This window comes from Trachinotus anak, unplaced genomic scaffold (genome assembly GCF_046630095.1).
Source record: "Trachinotus anak isolate AG129_WGS33_773 ecotype Australia unplaced genomic scaffold, CSIRO_AGI_Tana_v1 ptg000004l, whole genome shotgun sequence".
NCBI lineage: Eukaryota > Metazoa > Chordata > Actinopteri > Carangiformes > Carangidae > Trachinotus > Trachinotus anak.
The window spans coordinates 12978859-12993483 of record NW_027273855.1 but is presented as its reverse complement, the minus strand read 5'-3'; the positions used below and the strand labels follow the sequence as shown (position 1 = coordinate 12993483).

At 39.7% G+C, this 14625-nt stretch overlaps 1 protein-coding gene across 1 annotated transcript; it reads right to left on the bottom strand.

Moving 5' to 3' along the window:
- Nucleotides 1-5079: 5079 nt before the first annotated feature.
- Nucleotides 5080-10674, bottom strand: dclre1b (DNA cross-link repair 1B). The gene is made up of 4 exons (XM_071476052.1): nt 9796-10674; nt 8611-8776; nt 8247-8429; nt 5080-8013 (listed from the first exon to the last, which is right to left on the bottom strand). The coding sequence occupies exons 1-4, from the start codon at nt 9991-9993 to the stop codon at nt 6692-6694; spliced, it is 1869 nt and encodes a 622-aa protein (XP_071332153.1). The 5' UTR covers nt 9994-10674; the 3' UTR covers nt 5080-6691.
- Between the last annotated feature and the right edge of the window lie 3951 nt (nt 10675-14625).

Sequence of the window (14625 nt, the reverse complement as noted above, 5' to 3'; positions counted from 1 at the left end):
TAAAAAAAAAAAAAAAAATCCCTTTTTTTTTTGCTTGAATTTAGCAGTTTTAACCAATGCTCTCCAAAGTGTTCTAATCTGTCTTCTCTTCAGTCAACATAGATGTTATGTGACTGCAGTGCTAACTCTTGTCGCTCTTACTCCTGTTCATCCTTGTGTTTTTACCCCCACAAGTCACACAAACACAGACAATACATGTGTGTATATGTACCCCCACACACAAAAACACTGGCAGAGGCAACAGAAATAGCAGCAGACTGTGAGCAAAAAGATAACAGCCTCTGCTGCTGTGTGGGTTTGACATAGCTCAGCTTCATCGTTCCAACGACAGTGTCGGAAAGAGGGACTGAGAGAAATCACTACAAAGTGCAGAAACCAATGGTTGTCTTATTGTCTACCCCAGCTGGCTGAAAGACTTGTGCTCCTCTGCTGATATCACCTATACCAAGCTCTGAGCTGCTTCTCATCTCCCACACAGCTCTGTCAGAAAGCTGTTGTCCTTGAAGAGCTGCTCAAAACTGACACGCTAGCATTTTGAGTATTTTCTCTGAGGCCTGAGTTAAAAGGCTGCCCTGTTGCTCATTGGTTTTGCCTCCAGGAAAGTCCTTGTTTCTACTGTGTTAAGTCAAGCATTCTGTCAAGTTGATTTAGTTTAACTTTGCTTCAGACCAGTGCGGTAAAGATGTGATGCTTCACTGGGGGCGAGGACTCCTTCTGCATCATGGATGAATGTGTCTCTAAACCTCCAAAATCCAACCTTGTGGAAAGCACATTAGCAATATTTTCTAACCCACCTTTGTCCACAGAGAACAAGATGAAAAAATTGCCTAAGTTACAATACTTTTAGGGTTGGTTTTTCTGTTCAGGCAAGATTCATGGTAATAGGCTTCACTGGGTGCTGTCCATGGTTCTGAAAAGCCACATATACAGTGTATGTTTAGTAAGGTTGTGTATGGGCACTTGTGCCTCAGTGTTACTTCTCCAGTTGCCAAAAAATATATTCACATATTGAGTCATCTGTGACACCTGAACATTATGTGTTGAAACTGACAGTGCATGAAAACTAGCAGCAGGGAAGTCTAAAATACAGTAAGTCAATTAGCTAAAATGGATAAATGGTTTAAATAGCCGTATACACTGACTGCTCAGTTGTATGCAAAAAATATTGTAACCGTCCATTTTTATTTAATAAAAAGTGTTATGTAACATCCAGTTTAAAATCAGATCAAATATACACATTTGTAACATGATGGTTGGTGTTGTTGAAGAGGTACTTGAGATCATCTGAGAGGTCTGTGGCAGTACTAGTGGTAGCCTACTTGTACCCCAGATGATACTTGAAGCTTGAAGCTGAAGTAATGATGAAAAAAATACATGATTTTATATCTATATTTATACCTTTAAATATGTATATAATGTGTGTATATCCATGTATTTGTGTTTAAGAGGAAAATAAACACAAAAAGAGGATTACACATTGACTTGCATAGTCCTGATGTTTATTGTGACATACACCAGGTTTTATGTAATGCTGTCACTGTATGCACTCAGAATTTTATGTGAGCTTGCATGCTGGGTTTCACATATTTCTATTGCAAGTTTTATGTAATTTCTTATGTATTTATAAGTTGTATGTAGTTTCACACTGACCTGAGTCAATTGTAACAATTGTAACTGTAGCAGAGTCTACATGGATAGCTAAAAATAATGAATAAATGCTTGAAACATCCAGCGGCACAATCTGTGTTTTGTCCGTGGTGAAATACTATTAAGCAATTCTGTTAAGGCCATCACGTCAATGAGAAGAAGAGGTATTTGTGCCCATGTGGTAGGGCTGTGAGGTTTCTTCAGACAAAAAAGTTTGGAAAACATTGGACTATGAGGTTAAAGTGCATCAGAATCTATTTTGAATGTATTTTCACCAATGACAGATGAAGACAGGGACACTCAGCTGTATTTATTCATGACATGAAGTCATGTCAGTCACAGCTGAATCATCTAAAAAAGGGTCATGACATGGCATTGACAATAAGATGTTTTGTAGGTGTTTCACAATGATTCTTAATATCATTATGTTGAAAAAATACATTATGTGTATGTTCCATACAGACCTGATCATAAAAAAACAAACCAAAAAAAAAACTATACAGTCAATGTAACATCTTGACTCAAACCACAAATAAATTGTGAACAAATCCTGCTGCTGCCATGTTCAAAGAGTCAGGGAGCTTTACTTTACCACAGCATTGGATCTGCAGGCCAATAAGAGTCTGGGACTGGCTGTGATTTAGTGCTATGATACTCCCAGCAGAGGTTTGGTGTGCTAGCCTGTCATGTGCATTAACGTTTTTATTTGTGGGTCTTGGGAGAAGCTGAACTTTAGTCCCTTGTAACAGTTGAAAAATGTATTGAGAGCTCTTGCTGGAACAGCACTATAAATCACACAGCTGGACCTTCCCTTCTTTACAGCACAAGATGAAATGAGAAAAACCCTAAAATACTCAAAGCCTCACTGTGATTCTGGGTGAATTTTGTTGGTATACACTTTGCCCATGAAGTATTTTTGTTTTAAAGTTGCAATCTATCAAATTTCTGATGTGGCGACTGGATTCTGTGGTAATCAGATCAACATCTTTAACCGAAATAAATTTGAAGGGAGAGTTGAGTGAATTGCAAACAGCCACGTCATTCTATGAGCAGTTTTACTCCTGGTAAAGGGGCCTGGCCTTGCACATAGCATTGTCCTCATGTTTTCCACTTTGAAGTAATGGTGTGTGTGAGGAATCCATTACTTGAGCCCTAATACCCTGCTGCGAGGCTTGTAGGGGTATGTGACACTCCATTTCCTTTCATTTCCTAGCCGCGCTGCCAGAGCTTTATATTCACTCAGTGTAAAAAAAGGAAAATACATTTTTCCTCCCAAATTATAATTATTTTTCTAGTCACAAACATGTTATGTTTTTGCAATACAAGTGCACTGCCTTAAAATAACATTGGGGCTGCAGGAATGCAGGGGGGAAAAAAGCAGCCTTGTGTAAAATGGGCAAGAATCTTAATGCAAATTCGGTCCCGGATGTTCTCCAGGTCTACTGCAATTCAGCCAATCTCAGGAGTACAAGATTCTACCTCCTGGGCTTTCAAGAAAGATCACAGCTGACCATAATCTAAGTAACAATATCAACAAGCTAAAATAATCCATCAGTATGAATCTGAAAATCAGGAGTTTCTACAGAGCAGGTTTCACACTGGACAGGTATAGGAAGGTACTGCTGTCCAGCAGTAGAGTCACCATCCTGCCAGTTAATACTTCCACTCTACAACTCAGAGATACAAGCTCAAATTAGTTGTATATAAGAAATATGAAGCTTAGAAAAATCAGATGCTTTGCTGTATCTTAAACTGTCCATCAGTATATATAAGTACAATAAGATAAATGATTAGTTGATTAACTGATTGAGATTTTTTTTTTCTTTTTTGATTTGAAGATTTGGAGATTTGGACTATTGGTTGGACAAAACAGGCGTTGTTAAGGTGCCACTTGTGTGTGATTGGCCTTTCTCAATGTTTTCTGAAATGACTCTTTGAACATGACAGCAACAGGATTTGTTCACAATTTATTTGTGGTTTGAGTCAAGATGTTACATTGACTGTATAGTTTTTTTTTGTTCGTTTTTTTTATGATCAGGTCTGTATGGAACATTAATAATTTCAGAAAACATCATGAATACATCAGTGATAATAATCCAATAATAATTATTATTAATACAATAATTAATATCCTTACTGTCACAGGGGACATTTTGCTGCATTGAGTACTTATACTTTATTCATGGAGAAGTATTTTACAGTCTGGTATGAGTACAGGATCTGAAAACTTGCTCCATCACTGGCCATCATCTGTATTCAGCTGCACGCAGTCGCCTCTGTGCCTGTAGCTGATTGTTAATCCCACATCTCCCTCCTCCCACATGCAGGAGCCGGTCATTCATCCTCTCACAAGAGGAGACTCTTGTTGGCAGCTCTTGTCAATCTGACAACCCACTGATGCCGACTACATGATGCCTCAGCATGATGCTACTGAGGTTTCTGAACTTCACACAGATACATTTTATAATGCACCTTTTCAAAATGCAGCCTAATGGGACCTGCTAGGATCAGGGCTGACTAAAAGAGATTTTAGAGCTGGATTGACTTTACTGTTTGTTTAGAGTGATTACACTGCTCACAGTAAATGCTGTTCTGGAAAAGTGATGAAGAGGAGATGTTGTAACACAGCAGATGAGTATCCGATTTAGCCCTTAACAGGGCTATTATCCAGTAAAGCTGTGAGGATATACTGTATTCCAATGAATAAACATTCTTCCATGTGTCGGTGTGTCAGTGTAGAGCTCAGCCTCTATTCCCGTGGGGATTTTGGTGGATAAGGTTCTCTGTGGTTGTTACTCAGCACCAGAAAGCATGAGGACCTCCAAACTAGCTTTCTGTGGTGGCTAAAACGAGAGACAGCCAGTCCTGCTCTGTGGTCAGGCAGTGCAGCATGCACGTTTCAATACTGCACTCACATAAACACAGAGTCTTTGTATGAATGTGGAAAATGACTTGAATTAGTCAGAGCTTGGTTTTCACAGACTGAATCAGCTTGGTTCTGTGTGTGCCAATTGCTGTCATACAAAATTTTTTTTTTTACAGTATTTTTATGATCTTAATTTGTAATATAATGTTCATTTAAAAACCACAAAGGCACAATGGGATTTAGCTGAGAGCTGAGTCATTAATGCTCAGCATGCTATTAGCAACCAAATATACATGATTTTTTATTTATCTTTTTAAAACAAAAATCTGACATGCTGCAAAAACCTAAACGCCTAATTAAATGGGAGGCAAGACATAAGGTAAAAAACATCTGCTGGCATTTTTAACCAACTACTGCCATCTTAGGGAGGAATAGCAGCATTGCAACAGGAAATAGCTGTGAATCCTCAGTTTATGTGTCCAGAACAAGTCTTTATGTTACAGTATGTGTTCGTCAGGCATCATGTTAAAACACGGACATTTCAAAGGGACACCAAAACACATTAATTGCAAATAATCTGTAATTTACTTAGGAAAAAAATGTCACATAAGGAGCCTGTATTCGACATACAGTTACATGTGTTACAGTTTGCTTTTCCTTCACAACACATTTCTGAAGAGGGACACTTTCCTTTATCATACAAACAAAGATGCTTTGTTCATACATATGAAACATAAAGGTCAACACAGTACACAGTATTGCATCACAATAAACACAGGTTTTTCTGGTAGGAGGTTAAACATTAACAGAAAAGGAAATGTGTGCATTATATTTTAATATGCGTCTTTCCTTTAGTTTTTTTATGGATAAAATACAGCAAAATTATTTTCCCTCAAACAAAAAGTCAAAGTGTGGCTTCACAAATGTTAACAGGTTAATGAGACTTATAGAGCACCGTAGCCCAACAGGTAAAATCTGGGATTAACACTGCCAGTGTGATTAAATTCACACAGAGGGCAGTCGAGCTACACACCGCTGGTTTATGTCACCTCTAATCAAAACATGTAAAAAGGATAGCAGATACTTTTTGGAGTTGGCAAAGGTGATCATGGAGAACAAAAATACTATGAAACATGCATTAAACTGAAGCAGGAATACAATCAGAAGCACTAAACCTATTCGCTACACATGGATCTAATTTAAGACAGTTTTTTTTCTTAACAATTATACATGCATTACTGATTAATATGACCAGTTCCTTCAGAAAATAAAATGTCGGGATCATGCAAATTTTTCTTCAGTGGTGGACTAAAAAAGAAAAGTACACAGCCATAGCTGCTAAATAATATATCACAAAAAATTCTTTATTTTGCACAGAATCTTCTCAAAACTAGGTGTGCAGGTACAAATCACAAACAATCACAGGAAGCATTAGTTTGTTTTTCCGTTATAACGCACGAGTGCAGCAACCTCCTCTTGACTCATAACTGCAAAATACAGACGATACCAAAACAAAACAATTTTCTTTTTTCATATTTACTCAAAAGAGGCATTACATTACTCACATAGTAAGAGTGTGTGAAAATTAAATAAATTTTAAGTGAAAAAGGCTGCTCTGGCATATGGCAAAAACATTTTTCTCACTTTGTTTCAGCTTTTAGGCTAAAACTGAATCAGGATTTTTGGCTCGTAACTCGTAGCTCTTTTCAGCAGCAAAAACATCTTCAGTGGATCCCCCTGACTCTCATTTGTCTACTGACTTCTGTGAGCTGTCACGTGGTATACATTTATATACCAGTCCATACAGGTCACTGATTAGTTTTTTTCCACCACAACAAAGAACAGTTTTTCACTGATGAGAAATGGGGACTTCTTTTAACCACAGAAAGCTGCGCTGGCTCAAACACCAAGAAGGCCAAAGTAAAACAAAGATTAGTCCATCACATAACAGGTCCAGTCCAAGGACCAATTCGTGACTTTTTGATCTCAAACCTACTTTTCTAAATTCCAGGCCACCCCACACAAAATGAAGGCACTATAAGGAAAATTATTTAAAGTAGGAAATTACCAAGGACAGAGCACAGAAAATAGTGCTGTGGCTTTAAAGTGCTTATGTAAACACACAGAAAACTCTAAAAGGCCTCTAAAGCAGGGCAAAAACTTAGACGCCAGGTCACATTATTTGTCCGAGATGTCATCTTTTTCATCATATAGTGGACAGAGGGGGAACTGTAGCACAAAGCTCTGCCGCAAGAGGCCCCAGGTCTTAAAGTCCTCCTGCGTGAAGGGGAGACTCTGTAACATACTGTTTTCAAGCTCCTCTAGATAATCCTCCTGCAGGTCACTCAGGGAGCTTGATGAATTGCAGGAATTGTTACTGGGGCTGTTTTGAAATGATGCCATGATGTTGCTATTATCATTTTCACGTCCATTGTGCTGACTCAGGTTATTGTCATTTGACATAATGTCTTCGTCTTGATTGTTTCTCTGTCCACTGCCATGACCCATGCTATCATCATCATCTGACAGTGTGTGGTTGTTCTCAACATTTCCATGACCACTGTGTTGACTATTGTAATTTTGACTTGATGCTGTCTCTGGGATTATTTTGCCATTAGCCTCAAAAGGTCTCCTCTTGGTCCTGACAGGCATCAAGCAAGCCTTGGTGTTTGTCAGGATCTCAACTGGAGCAAAGTTGCTCTGGGTGAGTTGACTGAATGGCACCGACTCTGCCATCACCATATCTTCAGAGACTGTCTGGACGATGTTGAGGCTCCACATGTCTCCAGCCCCTCTCCTGTTTTTGTTAGGGGTGAGTTTCTCGCTAATATCAATAAGGATACAATCAGAGCCCCTTTCACTACCTTCTGTGTCCATCTCTTCTTCAGAGGCATCCTGCTCCTGGCATTCTGCTCCCCAGACATCTTCACATGACCTCCTGGATGCGCTTACAGGAGACTCAAATATCACCCCTTTAGGAGCAAGAGGTTTCAAGTGTCTGCGGCGAATACTGGTGTATGCTGATGAGCTGAGCTGGCTCTCAGGTTGTCTCAACATGTATTGTTGGACTGACTCAGGCACCAGGATTTCGTGGCGCTTTTTGCTGGGCAGTAAGGCAGAAAGACTTCCAGGTATGCAATTTCCTACAATGGGTACAAGGCAGGTGGGTTTAAGTGCAGAGACAAAATCCTCCAGTTCTTGATAAGAGGAGTGGTCAGAGTAGGGCACTACATAGACATTAGGGTGGAAGGAGACCAGGGGCCTGCTTGTGGGCAAGATGGCCAAAGTGGGTTGTTCTTTGTTCCACCGGTGCAAAGCTGCAGAACAGATCTCTGACTGCTCCACAGCTCGGATACGACCAGCTCCTGGGTCAGTGGTGAAAACGTCAGGCAATTCCAGAGCTTTGAGGGTCTCCATCCTCTCAAAGCTCACCTCGATCCAGGTCTTAAATTCCATCGCCAGCTCGAACAGCAGGGACTCTTTCCCCAGTGAATACAAACCTGTAAGGCACAACGAAGTCAGGCAAATAAACTACTATTTCAATTTCAGAATCACATATGGCTGCAATTATTCTTTATTTTATTTAATTTTAGCTACTGACATTCTCCATCAGCCTAAGGCTGATAATAATGATACACTCTTGAAATGATTAAAAGCAACACTATGTGAATGACATTTGTAAAGTCAGCTACCCATTTGGACATGTTTGGACAAGAGGTCTATATAAAATTACCTATGACAACATTGTGGTTTGGGTGGCTGCGGATAATTTCTTTGATTTGTTGAGTGGCGCGCTGTCTGGAGGGGAGGGTGCGGTTGGGGTCACAGTTGGTGTTGTCTAGGTACAGCAGATCAATAGTGATGTTTGTCCTCAGGCACGGCTCACGCAGCATCGTGGGAGTATATCTGAAGTCACCTGAAATGAAGAGGGTGTCAGTGCTGACTGTTAATTCCTGCAATACTGAACTGTGCATACGTTTCCATCATATTACATCAAATATGATGTTGGAAAGGAGAAGGAAAGAAAGAAAAAACACAAGAATTGACAAATATTTCCTACATCCTAGAAGTAGCAGATAAACAGTTCAGACACTGACCAGTGTACAGTATAGAGCCAAAGTAGCCTTCAAAAAGAAACATGACAGCCCCTGGACAGTGGTTGGCATCAATTAGGGTGACCGTCAGCTTCTCCTTGCCAATGTCATCCAGTGGCAGCAGGTATGGCTCACCCAGCTCCAATGGATGGATCCACTGTTCTTTCACCTGAGCGAAAATAAAAAAGAGTCGGGGAAAATAATAAATAATAAAAACATTTATGCACTCTTAACCACTACCCATATGATTAAAATGTTCCTTTTAAAACATTCAAAGTTACTCAAAATAATTCAGTTTCACACGGTCTGACAAAATGATGTACATGATATACAGATATATTCTATGCCTGCTTATTCTAATTCCTGATTGAATCAACAGATAAGCGACAAATTAAAGGTATACCTTGAATAAATGAGTGCAGATACTTTCATACAAGCATGAAAAGGTGACTAAATTTTGATTTTGGACTGGTGTGTTAGTGCTCTCAACCACTAAACGAGAAAAAGACCACTGAATCTGTTTTGGCAGCTCTTGGTGGCCCCACATCTGACTAAGATACTTCATATTGTTTTTTTTCCTCTGGTTGTTATCCACCTGTGTATTACATATACTTAAGGAATATTCAAAACAAAGATGTCTTTTGAATGGCTGCACCACTATGTCAAATATGCATCACTTCTCATTTCCCTTTCATTTATCCTGACATGCTTGTTACCATTTTTAACTTTGGGATCTTGATTATAATCTTCAGTACATTTCTGATTATGCAACACTTTTACAAAAGACATGAGTTTGTAGTAGTGTTTGTCGTCTTATGTGTTCAGAAAATGATTCACTGAATGCTGATCTAATTTCCAAAATTAGATTATGGAGTGGCTTTGTCAATCCACAAAGGAGTCGTGACAAAAAATGAAGTTAATATGTCTTTTAACACTGTAAACTGATATGGATAAACACTTTAAACAACAACTGGATGCAAAAACTCAGTCAGAAGTAATTGTGTTTAAGCACAGGTGCTCCAATCCGCATAAAACGCTTCAGGACACCGGATGAATTGTACTGGATGAGGCAGGGAAATAACATGCAGTCTTAACTCTGTGGCTTTGTGATTTGAGACCCAGTGCAGGAGTATATTTTCACTTAGTACATCCATGCATATGTTTGGTGTGACCCCGCCTCTCCCTCACCTGCAGTTTGAGTCTGAGCAGTGTGGCAGTGGTGGGTGAGCAGTAGATTGCCCGGCCGCTCCAAGTGGAGGTCAAACCCACTGTGTGGTCGCTGTGCATGTGGGACAAGAAAAACAGGCGGGTGCCAGGACACTTCCGCACATGCCAGAAGTCCACGGCCAGTGGGGTGTGCGGGATGACTCTGCCATTGACGGACATGGTCTGTGGTTTCACTGGATGTCCAACTCTCAACGATGTGGCAGGTGGGCCGATGACTGACGGTAACGGTTATTTTTAGCTATTTAACATCTAACAGCTAGTTAGCTATTCAACAGCGATTCATGTATGTTTGTCACAAACAGACCAACAGAAGTAACAGCTGTTGAAGCGAGTTGGAAAATTAAGGTTGTTTCAGTACACATGCCACAGGTAAAATTTACGGCTGCAGTGTCGGTGATAATTAAATGCAGACAACTCACTGGAAGCTAACTCGGGCTAACGTTAGAGGGAACTCCCGCCGTCGCTACACACATTACAGCCAGTTAGCTTAAAACGGCCTGTTGCTTCACGACACCATTACTTTGCGTTTTGAAAAAGTCTTTTCTTTAACCTTCGGCATCACACACAGCTTTGCAGTCGTTTCAGTTTCACAGTTACAGTTCTAACAACAGCGTACACACCCCCGCCATTTCTGTTTTCAATTTGACACTAAACGCCTCTTCAGCTTCTTCTCTTGCTCGGGTTCGCTGTGCAGCTGGCGTCGTGGTTGTTTGGGTTGTGCTGCCGCCTGGAGGTTTTCAGAGTTTAAGAAAAACACGCATAGTAAGTAAGTAGCCTACAACTAAAATAGAAAAAAAAAAATATTGAAAAACTAAATTATGACTCACCAATGCCAAAATTATATGATACTACGTCAAATGTGATAATAAATAAACTGACATTAGTTCAAATTGTAATGTACTTTACGAGATTAAATATGACATTTATTAAGGGGGATACTAAGTCATAACTGTGAAATTTTTAGTCGAAATAGAAATAAAAAGATAATAAGCTTTACTTCTCAGCATTTTATGTTATAATTTTTAACTTCATCTTTTTTTTTCCCCCTGATAGAATTGGGCTTTCAAAGATTTAAAGCTTGCTTTACTTTTGTTTTAGAATGTCTAAGGGGCTTTAAAGACAACAAACCTATCAATATCCTTCCAGTCAACAATAAATAAAATGTTGCATGAAAGAATGAAGAAAAAAAAAGAGCAAAAAGCATCCATTGATCCTCGAACGCTGAAGTGAGAAAATCCCATGTAAACTTTATTAGGGAAAAGGAAAAAGTGGATATTAATTGAGATATAAACGGAATAGTTTCTGGCATAATTTTCTCTAAGACTAGTCAAAGTAATCCTCTTATACAGACTACAGCATCATTTCTCTGGTTCCTAATTTACGGTTACTGTTGTAGCAAATGTCCTAAATAATAGTATAACTGCCTTTAAAATAATTTTTCGTGACATATAAAAAGTCAAAAGCAAAATCAAGAATTCACAATATCACCAACACACACTCTTTTTTGATTCACTTTGTGGATTCTGACAAAGTATGTTAAATAAGAAATGTACTAGGCATACAGTCCAGTACAGTATCTCCCTGAAATTGATCTGAAATGTTCACGTCTCTCCAGAAGATGGAGCCAGGAGAGAGGAAACAGTTATGTTATGACAACTGGATCTTTCAGACACAGAAAATGAGTCTGTGGGACATTTGTTTGTAAGATGCCCATATTTATGAGTGATTCTGTGAGGATGGAGAAGATGATTTGTCAAACAAATCCAGGAAAATGTATTTAATACATATTTTGATTTTTTTGAAAACAAAACAAAACCAACAACAGAAATACACGCAGAAATGTCTTGATTATTTTTTTATATACTTTTATATGGAATCTTCTTTTTCTTCTACTTGCAAAAATAAACAAGAAGCAGTACAGTGTATAATAACAGTGTTTATTGGATTGTGATATTGATGGATGGGTTCCTCTTTAAAAGCTTGGCTGACTCATCTGTCATGATGCTGTGAAGAAAAGCGCAACCAACTCGTGAAATATTAGGATATGTGTAAATTGTTAAAAAAGAATTTAAGCTGTGTGTGAATGTTGGGGGGGGTATTAAATGGGGACGTTGCTATGGTGACAGCAACCCATTGTGGCCCCCTCCCCCTCTCCCTATGTTTGCACACTGCTCACTTTGCAGGGTTATACCTGGGATTGCTGCACATTCCTCTCTTATCACACAGTGTGCGTCCTTTCCTTGTACTCAGAAGCACATTAATCACACTCTGCTTTACAGTTAATTATCTACCCAACAGACACACACACACACACACACACACACACCCTGTGGAAACCTTATGGAGAAGATGAAATACATTGTGCTGGTGATTAACTGAACAGGAGTGGGTCGAGCTCAGTCATGGAAATCAGTGGAGCCCCTGTTACTATTCACAGCTAATGCGTTATGATAAGTCACACAGCTGGGTGCCTTTTAGATTATTTCACAGTGTGGGGTAACTTTATGCAGTCAAGAGACAAGTTGGCAGGTAATTAATTGCAAGTTTTGCTCTGAGTGTATGATTTTTATATTTATATTTTATATATTTTACAATGATTTCTCTCAGTTATGCTTCTTTGTCAATTATTGGATCCTACTTTTACCTGTGCAAATTTTACTTTTTGGCATATGAATCATGAACACACTCATATCTGGCACATGCATTAAAAAAAAAAGATACAATGCATTCAGAACGTATTCAGACCAATTCAATTTTTTCGCCTTTTTTTATGTTGCAGCCTTATGCTAGAATCAAAGAAATCATTTTTTCCCTCATCAATCCACACTCAACGATCCATTATGACAAAGTGAAAACAGAATTTTAGAAATTTTTGCACATTTATCAAAAAGGAAATTGGAGTCCAATCAAGATGTAGATGTAATTCAATTGGTTGGATGTGATTTGGAAAAACACACACCTGTCTCTATGAAGTCTCACAGCTGACAATGCATATCAGAGCAAAAACTAGACCCACAAGGTCGAGAGAACTGCCCGAAGAGCTCAAAGATGAAGATAAAAACACTAGCTCTGTTTACATGTGGCAGGCCAGAGGTTGCTGAGGTCAGGCGGATGAGCTGTCTTTTCTGTCATGTTCTTGTGCAGAGGAAAACAAAAGTGCTGTCAGACAGCAGCAGTGATGCTAGGAAAGCAGATGGCTGCACAGTCTGTGATCTGCCACTGTTGTTGTTACACTTCTGCTGGCTTCAGCTTCAGTACGCTGCTGTGACCTTTTCTATATATTTTCTTCCATGCTATAGAAAACTAATCAACTGGCTATAAGCATTGTGGTTATAAAATGCTGCGATGTTCTCAGTAAAAAAAAAAAAAAAAACAACCTTAAAATCCAAAAATTGTCTGCTGCATCCAAGGCTTCATTGGTATGTGGGGCATCGTTATCAATCCCACATGAATAATGACCTATCTCCATTGCCTCCATTCACCCTCAGTCAACAAATTTGTACAGTCAGAGAGGGTGGCGGCTTTATTTCTCATAACCCCCCCCCCCCCCCCCCCCCCCCTCCCCAACGTCCAACCCCTACAGGGATGATACATGCTCTCCTACAGAGATATTTATGGACATGTGTGAGAAGCTGAAGATGTCCCTTGGGGGCTAAGAGCAAGTTGTCGGCTAAAACGAGCAAGTGAGGACGGACATTTTCATTTGAGCACGCACTCTCACTTATGTCACCTGTCTCTCTCTGTTTATGCCTCTGTCACTCTTGCTCTTCTCTGCACTGATGTGTCTTTGTGTCTTTGTTTCGTTTTCTTGACTTTATCCGTTTGCACTCCATCATCCCCGACAGGGTTTTCATTTGTCTCTTTTTCCGCTCTTGCTGTTTCTGATTTTGACACAAAGACCCACACATTACCGCAGCACAGCAGCATGATCGCTGCCCAACCCTCTTCACAGCCAGTCTTGGTGACCACCCTCGGTCTGTCCCACACTGTAACACCTAGTGTCAGAAGTGGAGTAGCTGCTATTTGTAGCCCAGATTCAGCCATGACGCACCACAGTACTATCAGCTGTGGGTTATGAGAGCTAGTTGATTTCCCCCACTCATCAGGTTTGATTAGCTCAGTTCATTAGACTTTCAGCAGTGTGGCATGCAGTCATCCTGCAGAAGCTCCCCCACGGACCAGTGAAGAGTGCAGTTTTAGGAGCCGCATTATGCATAGCAATGTGCTCAAAGCTTGCTGTCACGGCAACGCTGCATACTGAGAGGAAGATGACTCTAATTGTCTTCCTGGAGGGCTCCAAGTCTTTTTGATTTTCTCTTGGTAGGACACAGGCGTGGGGAAAGCCATAGCTGACGGGGACCAAAAGCTCTCATAGATGGTGCTGTCTTAACAAGCATCATAAGAGCTGAATGAGGCTGGAGACAGGCATTAAATTCACTCTGTCTGTGGGCGGAAGCAAAGCCCTGGTCAATTTATCAACCCTATCAGTCTTCAATCAATGTAACCAGTGTTCCTGAAGGAGATAGAATAGCAGTATGATGAACAACATGAAAATTGCACAAGCTGGAAAACTTTATTTTACTTTATTTATATTCATTGGTGGTGGTGATACGTTAAAAAAGAAATATGCAGGAAATGTTGCACACTGTCCCCACATGCACTGGACTAGAGTACTTGGAGGCTTGGAGTGTATAAATGTGATTCAAGCAATGTTCACTACATTGCAAATAAGTTCTTGTGCTGTATTGAATTTGTGTAATGTTGTGTGTAATAGTCCATTTCTCTCTGGCA